This window comes from Crocuta crocuta, unplaced genomic scaffold, assembly GCF_008692635.1.
Source record: "Crocuta crocuta isolate KB4526 unplaced genomic scaffold, BGI_CrCroc_1.0 scaffold142, whole genome shotgun sequence".
Classification (NCBI taxonomy): domain Eukaryota; kingdom Metazoa; phylum Chordata; class Mammalia; order Carnivora; family Hyaenidae; genus Crocuta; species Crocuta crocuta.
Window position 1 is genome coordinate 895888 of NW_027528892.1, and position 13074 is coordinate 908961.

The 13074-nt window shown below is 55.0% G+C and overlaps 2 protein-coding genes across 2 annotated transcripts in view; both read right to left on the bottom strand.

Moving 5' to 3' along the window:
* Positions 1 to 720: 720 nt before the first annotated feature.
* Positions 721 to 3277, bottom strand: LENG9 (leukocyte receptor cluster member 9). Its single transcript, XM_077756922.1, has 2 exons — positions 3261 to 3277; positions 721 to 2299 (listed from the first exon to the last, which is right to left on the bottom strand). Exons 1-2 carry the CDS (start codon positions 3275 to 3277, stop codon positions 838 to 840), a joined length of 1479 nt encoding a protein of 492 aa, XP_077613048.1. The 3' UTR covers positions 721 to 837.
* A 63-nt stretch (positions 3278 to 3340) lies between these two features.
* CDC42EP5 (CDC42 effector protein 5) overlaps positions 3341 to 13074 on the bottom strand; it is a 14623-nt gene continuing 4889 nt past the window's right edge. The window contains 3 exon segments of the mRNA XM_077757074.1: positions 3341 to 3608; positions 3611 to 3746; positions 7264 to 7391. Of these exon segments, the coding sequence (XP_077613200.1) occupies positions 3409 to 3608; positions 3611 to 3746 (336 nt within the window). The 5' untranslated portion in view covers positions 7264 to 7391 and the 3' untranslated portion in view covers positions 3341 to 3408.

Consider the following 13074-nt stretch of genomic DNA (forward strand, 5'->3'; position numbering starts at 1 on the left):
CAGAGGGACGGGATGGGGGGAGGAGGGGGTGGGACAGCGGAGGGCTGGGGGCATGGTCTGTAGGCTGCTCTGTGCCCACCTGCACCTCCACTAATGCTGTCTCAGTGTTTTCTCTCTCTCTCTCTCGAGCTTGTACTCCGGTACCAACCTGGCACCCCGGCCCATCCCATGCCGGGGGGGCCGGAAGAAGACAGGCCNGCCAGAAATGCCGCCGCCAAGCCGCCACCACGTCCCCGCCGACACTGCGCACTGAGGACTCCGGAGGCCATCATCGCGGGACCTCGGCCGGGCCGCCTCGTCTGCAGTTGTATTAAGTTGTCTCCGTGTCCCTCCTCCCTCCACCCCAGTGTTTCTTCTGGTTTTTTTTTCCTTCCCTCCCTCCTCCTCCTGCCCCCCCCCTTCCTTGGTTCAGCACAGGTAAAACGGTTACCCTCCCTCCCTCCCTGCCTTCATGGATCACCAGCTCACGTCATGTTTCCTTCTCTTTTCTTTTTGTGTGTGTTTATTTAAGTTATTTTCCTCCTCCCCTTTTTCTTTTTGGCCCCCCCTCTTCTGCCATGTAACTGGAGGATGTGCAATGAGTTTGCAAACAGCTGGACTGTCAGGCTGCTTCTTTTCCAGATGTTCCTCCTCTGCCTCCCCTCCCTTCCCTCTTCCCTCCCTTCTCCTTCCTTCATTCTTTTCCTTGGATCACTGAGCACCATTTGGAAGCTTGAGAGAAACCAAAATTAAAGAGAGAGAGAGAGAGAGAGCACTTTGTTTCTTCCTGCTTAGACTGGATCTTCTCCGGTTCTTTGGGCTGGAGATCTGTCTCCTCCAGAGGTCTGAGGGGGGCCGTCACCCCAGGGGCATCTCGGCCAGGGGCTGGTAGGTCTCTCCTGCCCTGCCCATGCGGCACAACCAAACTTTCCCCAGGGGTTGGCTCCCCAGCTCCTGTCCCGGGATGACGTCAGGCTCAGGAAGGCAGACTTGAGAACCCTGGGGCACCTTCGCTAGGGTGAGGTGGGGGTGCAGCCCCCGTAGGGGCTGAACTACTCTGAGCCCCTCCGCTTCCAGCCTCTGTTGCAACACTTGGGCCATGTTTTCTAGGGAGGGCCAGGGAGGGGCACAGAGTACATGGTGCTTCAGGAGAAGCAGGCGCTGAAACCTCAGCTGCGGGGGTGCCTGAAGCCCTGGGGCTGAGAGCGCACGTCTCAGTGCACCGAGGGCCGCAGCTACCTCCCCAGGGCCTGCTAGTCTCAGGAGGGCCAGTGTCAGGTGCAGGGCGCCCGTGGGTACCATGAACGCAGCGCACCAGGGTGCAGCTCGGACCAGCTCTTCTTGGGCCTTGGCCACGCCCGCCTGCAGCCGGGGATCAGTCACCATGAGAGCCACAAAATGCGTGGGACGGGGCTGGCGAGGCCCCGCGGCCCTGGCGCCAGCAGCCTCTCCACCGTCCAAGGGCCAGGCCCCAGGACCCCACTCTGCTTCCGTTTCCGGGAAATCCCCCACGGGCCCTCCTGGGGCAGCCTGGACCTGCGCCTCCCCCCGTGACTCCGTGGTCCTGGCTACGGTGGCCGGCCTCCGCACCCCTTCTAGCTCTGTCCAGTGGGGCACTCTGCGCTCTTCCGTTCGGACTTCAGTGGGGGCGGCAGCTACGCTGTGGAGCGTGTTCTCACTGCTGCCGCGCACACGCCGGGACCCGCGGGCGTCCTCGCCATCGTGCGCATCCTGGGGGCCGTGGGCATCCTCACTGTCGCACTCGTCCCGGGCCCCGTGAATGTCTTCACAGGCACGCGAGTCCTCGCCGTCGTGCGTGTCCCGGGGCCCGTGGGCGTCTCCACTGACACGGGCGTCCTCGCTGGCTCGCGCGTCCCAAGACCCATGGGCTTCTTCGCTGGCACGTGCGTCCTCGCCGTCGAGTGCTTCCCGGGGCCCGTGGGCGTCCTCGCCGTCGTGCGCGTCCTCGCCGTCGTGCGCGTCCTCGCCGTCGTGCGCGCCCCCGCCGTCGAGCGCGTCCAGGATGGTGGGTCCGCGACCCGCCGCCGAGCCCGAGCCAAAGACGAGGTCGGTGCGCGAGGCGCGGTCCCACACGAGGCGGCCCCGGAAGCGGAAGTAGCGCACCCGGTGCTGCGGCACTGCCAGGACGCCGGGCCCCAGCGCCGCCAGCGGCTCGTCCCAGCAGAAGGCGCTGAAGGGCTCCTCGCGCACGCCCAAGAAGCGGTCGGCGTAGCCCACAGAGAAGTCGGCCGGGTCGAGGCGCGGGTCCCAGCGGATGCGCTGGATGACGGCCGGGGTNCTCCTCCGCGGACCAGCGGTTCTAAAGGGTGTACACGCTCGGCACCGCCCCCAGGGTGCCGGCCTTCGTCAGTGCCTCCGAGGAACCGGACCCAGCTCCCTCGGAGGCCTCAGTCCGAACGATTTACAGGCGCGACCCCGCCCTCTGCGGGGCCGTAGAGCGCCCGGCTTCGGCCTCGGCCGCGGTCTGCGTGTACAGCCCCGCCTCTTCTAAGTTTTCGGAGTCTGGCTCCGCCCCCGCCTACGTGATTTGCATGGGAGGCCCCGCCCCCCGTAGGCTAGGTTCCGCCCTTCGCCCACCTACAGAGTTTTCAGAGTTTTCAGTGCTGCTGCGTCCCTCGGGGTCCTGGGTGGGTCATGCCCTCCGCGGGACAACTGGACCCCGGCAGACTTAAACTAGGCAGCCCTGACATGGGACGCCGCTGTCGCCCTTGAGCCGACACATCTCGGGCCGGAGCGGGGGGTTCTCTCCTCCACCGGGACCCAGTCTCTCCGGACACCCCTGCGCGGCCGCTCACAGGATAAAGGGCAGCTTCCCCCGGAGGGTTCACGGGAGACGCGGGCCAGGAGGCTGAGGCTCCCGGAGCCCCTGCACTCGGTCCTCTGGAGCGAGTCGGTGGGAGTGCGGTGGCCCCCGGGAGCGACTCAGCAGCCTCCCAGGCCGCGAGTCAGGAATCCTCCCGGGGGAGTCAGCGGGCGCTGGAAGCCTAGTGCGTCCCTGGGAGGCGAGTCAGGCGCCCACCCCCGGGAGCGGGTCATCGGGCACCCAGGCTGTGAGTCAGGTGGGCCCCTTCCTGGAGCGAATCAGGTGGCTCCCAGGAGCAGGTGAGGCCGGCCTTCCGTCAAAATTGAGGAAGGAACACCGTCCAACCACGCCTCCCCTCTGTTAAAGGGGCCACATCTCACCAGGGCAATCTTAGGACCTCGACCTTGGTCCAGTCTCTGCGGGGCACCGAGCTCCAGGTGACACACCTGGCCCTTACAGGCGCCGGGACCCCATCACCGACACCCCAGCCCGCCTCCCCATGTTCCCTTCCTACGTGCCAAGTAAACAGACAGAACGGAGACCTTAGCCATTTATGTATAAAGAAGTGGGGTGCCGGACGGTAAAAGCATCGGGAACAGGGGTGCCTACAGGCCGATGACGTCATCCAGCTCGAGGTCTGCTTTGGGGTGGCAGCGGGCCCTGGGGTGCTGCGCCCCGGAGCTGGGGTCCAAGTCGGGCTTGGCGGCAGCGGCCCCCGGGCGCTCCGCGTCCATGACGCCCAGCACCGCGTCCAGCATGGAGGGGCCCAAATCCAGGTGGAAGGAGAGCAGCGGGTCCGCGGGCNGGTGTCCCCGAAGGCGTCGCCGCCGCGCCCCACGTGCAGAGTGTGCCGGAAGTCGCCGAGCGGCGCGGAGATGGAGAGGGTGCCGCGCTCCGGCCGCTTCTTGGGCTGCGCGGGGCCCAGCTGCTTCAGCACCGGCATCTGCAGGGTAGGGCCGGGTCAGCGCTGCCCCCGCCGGGTGCGAGCGAGGCCGCCCTGGGCCTTAGGCAGCAGGCGCCTCAAAGGAGGGATTACTTCAACTTCACAGACGGGGAAACTGCGGCTCCCGGAGGCCCGAGGTCGCAGACCCCAGAAGAGGTCGGCCCGCGACCACCACCACATGCTGATTCCGCTAATTACTAATATTCGAGTCTCCCTAATCATAGGCCACGCACCAGCGCTTCGCCAACTCTTCCGCGTGTTTCCTGAACTTGACGGAGACACTCCAGCTTCTGCCGGAGACTCCCAGGCGCCTTCCCTGATGACAGGCAGGCTGGGTCCATGGGGGGCAGCGGGCCCAGTGCCTGGGGCCCACCACACTTGGAGAGGCCCAAGAAAATGTTAAAATGCTCTAATCTGTTTTAAAATGCGTGGGAAAGATTTCCCTTTACACCAACACAGCTATAAAATATAAATTAGTATGTATCCACGAGACCTTTGCCTAGGACACACGCAGGCCCCGAAGCAGGCCTGCCTAGAAACTCAAATTCAGTGTTGTGGTTTTTTTTTTGGGGGGGGGGAGGGGGGCGCTGGGAACCTGTACACTTGCACAGCATTTTATAACTTGAGTTATTTGATTTTGAAAGAGACAATATCATGTCTTACTTTTTGCAGATTTCTCTAAAAATGAGCCAGAACGGCATAAATTTGAAGCCGGCAACTTGTGTACTACAAAAATAGGTGTGTTATTGCCTCATGGCTGCCCTGGGCTCTGTGGTAAGTAGAGCTGCCTGCCAACTTCGCCCACATCCTGGAACCCGGCTGTTTTTATGGAACTTTCGGGAGGGGCTCTGATGACCTTGTACTTTTAACAGTCACTGTTATCAGCATCATCATAAAAAGAAAATCTATTTGAATCGAAGCACCACCCTTTGCCAGCTGTATGATTGGGACACATTATTTGATTTCTCTATGTTTCCTCTCTGTAAAATGGATAAAATAACATGACCTTCCTTGCAGGGCACGTAGAAAAAAATTGATTAAAGAAAACTATACCTGTAATAGTGCCAGATAATTGGTGGTGCCAGTTGTGGGAAGGGGTGATGTGTCCCCAAATAAGTATAGAACACAATTTAGACTTGGTAAAACCCTATGAAGAAGGCAAAATAGTCAGCGCTATTCTTTTAGTAACCAGCACCCTGGGAAACAACAGTGATCATGCAGAGAAAAATTAAAGCTGAAAGGACTTAAAATAATTGTAGCTGGGTGTGTTCTGAGGATTATCCTTTACCCCATCCCAACACACACACACACACACACACACACACACACACACACGCTTTATGTTTATTTCCCTGGAAAAACCAGTCTTGATTTTATCCCCTCTGTACTGTTTCTCAAACTCATTCTGACCTCAGCCTGGATGAATACCTGCCATGCAATTGCCTCTCCTCCCCACCACCTCCCAATAAAGGAAACAAACTTTTGATGAAACAAGACTTACAACATTCTAAGGTGCTCAGATGTTTTCAATCCTAATCTATTTATTTTCATTTCTGACCTCTGCTAATTAATGAATCTCAGTCCACAGTGTAAACTTTTAAAAATTCTGCTCCCAGTGCTAGCGGGTGCCCATCATTACTGTGCCGTGAGCTGTAGGTGAAAAGAGCACCAGGGGTGCCTGGGTGGCTCTGTCGGTTAAGCATCTGACTTGGGCTCAGGTTATGATCTCACGGCTTGTGAGTTCAAGCCCTGCGATGGGCTGTGAGCTGGCAGCATGGAGCGTGGAGCCTGAAGCCTGTTTCAGATTCTGTGTCTCCCTCTCTCTCTGCCCCTCTTCCACTCATGCTCTCTCTCTCTCTCTCTCTCTCTCTGTAAACAAGCAAAACAACACAGCTCAGCCAACTGCCCAGGTTTCAGTCTGGCTGTGTGGTGTGGCCTTGGGCAGGTTACTTAACCCTTCTGATCTCATTTCCTCCTCTCAAAAAGGAACTTAGGAACACAGGGTGTTCCTATAACACATCATAGTCTCTTTGCAAGAATTGGTGACATGCTGCCAATAAAGTCTGGACACCAGACTTTATTGACCCAAAATATAGCCAAAGCAAAAATTCAATAAATGCTCAGTGGCCACCTTAGATCATTCTTGCAAGGCCCAGAGAAGGACATACTCAGAGAGGGAAAGTGACTTGCCCAAGGTCACAAAGCCAGCTCTCTGGAACTCTGGAGCCCAGACTTACCACTTCCAGTGCCTGCTGCCTCTTGGGAACTGACCCCTCCCTGGACAGCTCTCAGCTACTGGCTCTCCCTGGGGCCCACACCCTAGCTTGTCCCTCATGCCGTCCTTCTATGGCCCTCCCAGGCCACGTTACCACCATTTTCCAGTGGCTGGCCAAACACGCCTGCATTTCCTTTCTGTGGGACCCTGAACTACCTTCTTCAACCTTAAATCTCAGTTTACTCCACTGAAAAATGGGAGTTAGAAAGCCTTTCTGCTGGGGGTACTTGAAAAGTATATTCATGATGCTGATATTGTATTCCTAAACCTTTATTCTGGGCCACGTGGGGACCTAAATGCCTTACTCAAATAAACAAACTCATTCAATCCACAGAACAAACCCAGTGAGGGGAGAGACCCTTATTTAACAGATGTGGTGGTCGAGGCACAGAGATAGGGAGTAACTTGCCCAGAGTCACAGAGCAACAAATGTTGGGGGCCAGGTTTGGACACCAGGCAGAGTCTCAACTTGAGAGTCTAAAGATGACCGTCACATTGCTCACAGCCCCCCTTGGATGGGGTGGGTGGATGTGCATCCCCATGGGAAAACCAACGCTCGGAGATGCTATAAAGGCCAGAGATTTCCTACACTCTTGACCATCTCTGTTAGCTTTGCTTTGTTTCCACTCCAGACTGAGAGCAATGAATTAGAAACGGTGTTCTGAGTGTGGCCTCCTCTTACTAGCTCGCAGGGCCCCGGGCAAGTCACCCCAGCCTCAGTGTCGTCTTAAACAGAAGGCTCTAGCCTCCCTCCAGCAGGGTTGAGCGCTTGATGCAATGAGATCACGCTCGGAAAAACTCCGGCAGCCCGCCAAGGCTCCTACAGAGCAGCCGTTGTTTGGCCGAGTGCGAGCGCAAGGGTGGGACCCCGGGGCCCCCGGGCCGCCCTCCCCCGCCTCCCTGCTCTCCTGCTGGCCCGCAGCTCCAGCTGCAGGAGAGGGGGGCACAGCTGGTGCACCTCCGTCCCCTCCAGCCCCAGCCCCGCCAAGACGGAAACAACCGTCCGCTCCAGACCCGGCCCGACCGGTTCTCAGCTCCTGGGGAGAGGCGGGCGGGGGGGGGGGGCCGAGGCGGGGCCGGGCCCCGAGGGGGAGACCCCCGCCCCGTGGGCTCGCCGCGCTTCCTCGGGCCACGTGGCTGCCGCCCGGACTCCAACGCCCGCCGTCCTTTCGCCCGTCTGGTCCCGCGTCCCCCCGAACCTGACCCGGGACCCCGGGACCCCGGCGCCCCGCTGCCCCTTACCTCGTGGCTGTCGCTGAGTGGGGCGGACGCGTTCTCGGGCTGCGACGGGGACCCCCTTCTCCTTGGTCTCCTCGGCCTCCGGGTCCCAAGCCCGCACCTTCTTCCTTCTGCCTCCAGGCGGATCTCACCTGGCAGAGGAAGTGTCCTGTGGCACCCGGAGGGGCGTCCAGGACCCAGGCGTCCTCCTCCTCAGGACCCCTCTTCTCTCGGGCTCCAGGGGCCCTGCCTCCTACCTCTCTTACTCCTCAGACCCACGACTCCGAGCTCCCAAACCCCCTCCCCTGCCTCCGACCCTCCCTCCTTCAGACCCAGGAGTCCGGGTCCCCACCCCTGGCAGGCCCTGGCCTCGGGTCCCTTCTTTACCTGCACCGGGGACCGAAGTGTCAGCCCCTCTCGGGGGCCATGGTAGGAGCCCGAACGGGCCGCGAAGTCACTGCCCAGTCCAGCCCAGTCCCTCTGGGGCAGAGAGGGTTAAGGCGCAGGCCCCTCCCAGCCTTCCTTATCCCCCAAAAGTTTGCCTCTAGGATTTAAAGGACTAGAAAGCGGTGGTGGAAAAGCAGAGGCCTCCGGGCTGAGTGTGGGGGCGGGCCTGGGCAGGGACCGGGTGCGCACAGAGGACACGCGAAGGGGGGGGTGGACAGGGCGCGCCCCCCAGCCCGGCCCCTCCCCCTGCCCAGCTTGGAATTTCCTGAAACTGGGGAAGTCTGGCTGTTTAGAAGAGTAATTTCTTCCAGATTGCAGCTGTTGGAGGAGTGTGTGTGTGTGTGTGTGTGTGTGTGTGTGTGTGTGTGTGTGTAGGGAGGACAGGAGAGAGGGAGGGAGAGGGAGAGAGAATATGGGAGAATGAAACAGACAAGGTCCCTGAGACCCCAGGAGTCACTCTGACCCTGCTTTGGAGAGTTTTCCTGGGCGAATTTCCCTCCTGAAGCTGCTCATAGAAAGATCATTCCGTGACTCTGAGCGTTTGCACCTTTCGGTGACAAAGAGTCTAAGAATTGAACGTTGGGAAGATCCCTCCCAGAAGGCTTGAGGGAGGGCTTTCCGGGAGAGTGAGGTCCCCAGAGAGGAGGCTGGCGGGAGGAGAGGTGTGCAGAGGGAGGCCCGGGGAAGAGACTCTCAGTTGTGAGCTGGGGCAAGAGAAGAGAGTCGGTCTCACAGGTAACAAGGAAGTGCAGCTTGAACAACACCCCCCCCTCCCAGAAGGGGCGGGTTGTAGAGCTGAGGAGGAGAGGAAGGACACTCAGAGCAGGCTGGGAGGCCAGGTGATCAGAGGAAGACTCCAGGCACAAAGAACTGTCTAAAGTGCAGAGATCAGCTCCAAAGCCACTGGGAGCTTAGATTTCTGTCCCAGAGACTGGGGTACTGAAGGGGTACCCCGGATAGGATAGCAGGGTGGAATCCAGGTATTAGAAAGTTCCAGGGGTGGGGGAGCACCTGGGTGGCTCAGTCGGTTAAGCATTCCTCTTTGGCTCAGGTCATGATCTCAGTTTGTGAGTTCAAACCCCGCATCAGGCTCTGTGCTGACAGCGCAGAGCCTGCTCAGGATTCTCTCTCCCTCTCTCTCTGTCCTTCCCCCTGCTTATGCTCTCTCTCTCTCTCTCTCAAAAGAAATAAACTGAAAAGTAAATAAATAAAATAAAATTACAGTCCCTAAGGCTCCCCATCCCTTTGCCCTGCTAAAGAAAGAAAGAAAGAAAGAAAGAAAGAAAGAAAGAAAGAAAGAAAGAAAGAAAGAAAGAAAGAAAGAAAGAAAGAAAAAGAAAAGAAAAGAAAAAGAAAAGAAAAAAGTTCTCTCTGGGATTCACAATGAGGAATGCAGCATTTCAAATCCAGAGCAAAATTTAGGATGGATTGGGGGATGGGGTACACAAAACTCAGTAACCAAAGTAAATAATATACTTAAATATAGACTTTTATCAAATATTGTAATTGATGTTAAATTCACATAACATAAAATGAACTATTTAAAAGTGGCGTTTGGTAGATTCCCAATGTTGTACAGCCATCACATCTGTCCAGCTCCAAACCATCACCCCCTGAAGGAAGCCCCTTATCCCGAAGCCAGTCCCCCCATCTCCCACCTGCAGCTCCCGCATCTACCAGGCTGCTTTCTGTCTCTCTGGATATGCTTGTTCCAGATGTTTCAGATACACAGAATCCTATGCTATGTGGTCTTCTGTGTCCGCCTTCTCTCACTGAGCATGGTGTCCTCAAGGTTCATCCATGCTGCAGCATGTGTCGGTGTTTAACTCATTTTATGGCTGAATAATATTCCATGGCATGGATAGACCACATTTTGTTTAAGATAAATAATACTTTAATGCCGTGTTTTAAAAATGGATGCCAAAAAAAATCCATAATGAACAAAAAAATCAAAACTTCAAATAAAGACAGGATCAGTGTGGTGGGAAGCTTTTTTGGGCCCTGGGAAAAGAGGAAAAAAATCGGTCACTCTGATCCCATCTTCATTTAAGGTTTTGATATTTTGTTCATCATGGATGCGTTCTCGATCCTTTTCGTTGCACTTATTCATTTGTTGTGTTACAATGTTGTCAATCTTGGTTACTAAGTCTTTGATGTTTCCTTAATTGGGGGGGGGCTTGCCCTCCTCCCAGCCATGGCCAGGAGGCTGTGAGGCTGGGTGCAGGGACCCTGGAGAGGGACCTGAGTTGGAGCCAGGGCCGCAAGGGTGGAGAGCTAACTACAACCGCAAGGGATTCAGGCAGGTCCACTTGGACTTGAGAACGAACAGGGATGGGATTTGCAGGAGAGAGAAGCCAAGGATGAGTATTGGTTCCCCATTGACGGTGTAAGGAATCTTCATAAGCTGGTTGACAACCACCCACGTTTTTTTTATTCCACAGCTTCTGTAGGTCAGAGTCCGGGTGGGTCCTTAGGCCTCTCAGGGCTGAAACCAAGATGTCAGTATGGCAATCCTCTTCCAAGCTCATTCAAGGTGTTGGCTGAATTCAGTTCCTTGTGGCCATAGGACCCTGGTGTTCACTAGCTGTCAGCCGGGGCCTGGTCTGCTCCTGGAAGCTGTCTGCATCCTTCTCGTGCTTTCCATACAGCTTCCCTCTGGAGGCGGTGAGTTGAATCCCTTTTAGGCTTCAAACCTCTCAGATTCCCCATTCTGCTCCATCTCTCTCCTGCCTCTACCCACAGAAAGTTCTCTGCTTTTAAGGGATCATGTGATTAGATGGGGCCCACCTGGATAACACAGGTTTATCAGTCAGGGTTCTCCGGGGAAGTCAGAACATGCAGTATGTACATGCACACACATGTATGAAGATATATGGGGATACGTGAGATGGAGATTGGATTGGAGAAGGTCACCTAAACCTTATTAGTCAAGGCTTATTTCTCTCTTTACAAACAGTGTGTGTTTATGTATTGTTGTGTAACTAAAAATTACATTGAAAACAAACTAGTAGCAAATGTATCCAAACCAACCAAAGAAGATATGTAATTAAGATATCTATATACTCAACACATATATAAAATATTAATTTCTACTGATTACTGGGGAATACATGTCCCTAATAATATATATATATATATATGATTTGTTGCAATACACATGTAATTTGTTGCTATATGTGTGTATGTGCATATATATATATAATTTGTTGCAAGGAATTGGGTTTTGTCCTTGTAGGAGCTGGCAGGACACAAATTCAGAGGACTGACTAGAAACTGTTAGGCAGGACAAGATGCTGCAGTCTTGGAGCAGAATTTCTTCTTCCTCAGAGAAACCTTCATTTTTCTCAACTGACTGGATGACACCTACCCATGCTCTCTCCTTTACTTAAAGTGATTGTAGACATTTAACCACATCCTCAAAACGCTTCCATTGCAACACCTGGGTTAGTGTTTGAATAATCAGGCGCTGTAGGCTGGCTAAGTGGACACATAAGATTCACCATCACACCAGGATAATCTATTTTAAGGTCTGTTAAGATACTTTAATCGTATCTGCAAAGTCCCTTTACTATGTAATCAATATATTCATGAGTTTCGGGCATTCATGCCTGGACATCTTGAGAGACACATTCTGTCTCCCCCAACAACCCTCAGAGAACAGATCTTGGGGGATGATGGGGCCACCATCAAGGTGGAGAACAGGGGTGAGAGTGAGACAGGCTGGGGATTGTACCCAGGAGAGCAGGAAGCAAGGCAAATTTGTGGGCAACTGACCTGCACATCCTTTGGGCCCCTGTGCTCAGAAGTGCTCTGCACTTGGTTTAATAATCTCCTGTGACCATCTTGAAATTATTAGTAATTTTGAACAAGGGGCCCCACTTTTTCTTTGTAATGCACCCTCCCCTCCATTGTATAGCCAGTTCTGGAGTGAAGTGCAGGAAGAGCAGAGGCTTGGGACAAATCATCCAAGAAGGGTGACGTTGGAGGGCTAGCAAGAAGGAATGGAACTTGCTTGGACAAGGTCCTGGCAGCAGCCAGAGAAAGAAGGGGAGAGAGACGGGCTCCAGAAGCTCAGGGAGGTCACACAGTCTCTCTCTGCAGTCTCAAAAGCAAGCCAATGTGATAAGAAGATTCATTGGATTCAGTAACAACCCAGAGACCTGACAGCGGCCTGGGTGAGCTGCTAGGGGGCTGGCAACGGAAGCCAGATTGCTCTGGGTGGGGGAGGAGGTAGAGAGGAGGGGCAGACCCAGGAGTCTGGCAGTGTCAGGAACAGGGGAAAGATAAGAGTCAGATAGGGGGTCAGAAAAAGAGTATTGTTTCTTTGGTTGGTTTGGATACATTTGCTACTATTTTCTTTTAATGTAACTTTTAGTTACATGAACAATACATGAACACATCCTGTTTGTAAAGAGAGAAAGAAACCTTGACTAATAAAGTTTCAATAACCTTCTCCAATCCAGTCTCCATCATGTGTATCCCCAGAAATTAATTTGGGCTTACGCCTCCCAGATGGTCTGGGTTATTGCAAACACATAGACCAGCGTTTTCCACCTTTGTCCTATGCCATTTGGATCCAGATCATTCTTTGTCACAGGTGGGCTGGCCTGTGTACGTGGGATGTTCAGCCCCATCCCTGCCCCCACCCACTGGATGCCAGTAGCACCCCTGCCTCCCTCCTTCCTCCCCGCCCCCCGCCCCCGGGTTTGGACAGCTATCAGTGTTTCCAAATGTCCCCTGTAGGGGAGTATCCCCCCTTGTGAATACTGCTGATCGAGATGGTGCTCAAAGAAAACATTTATAAGAATTTCTTAAACATTTATTTATTTTTGAGAGACAGAGAATGAGCGGGGGAGGGGCAGAGAGAGGAAGACAGAATCTGAAAGCAGGCTCCAGGCTCTGAGCGGCAGATGAGGAGACAGAGGCCAGGAGAGTCCGAGGCCATGAGGGTGCAGCAACCAATGTACAAGCTATGGGGGTTTCTCCAGCATCTCAGGGATGTGCACAGGGGAGCTTGAGGCGCGGGGTGACCCAGGGTCAGGTTTTGCCACCAGGAAGGATTCCCAGCACCCAAAAGGACTTTGAAACACCCCATCTAGGTTCAGAGGGAGAGGAGAGAGGTTCAGAGAGGAGAGAGAGAGAGACAGAGAGACAGAGACAGAGAGACAGAAACACAAAGAGAAAGAGAGAAATCTACATCAGAGAGAAGAGGCTCCAGAAGACGGAGACAGAGAGGGAGGCAGAAGAGAGGGAATGAGAATCATGCCAGCAGAGGGAGCCCCAGGAGAAGCCATGGCACCAGGAGTGGCCTGCAACCAGTCTGCCCGCTTCCCAGAACAGCCCTGTTCTGTGTCTGGAGTGCCCTGTCACGAGTCTCAGTTATGCCCC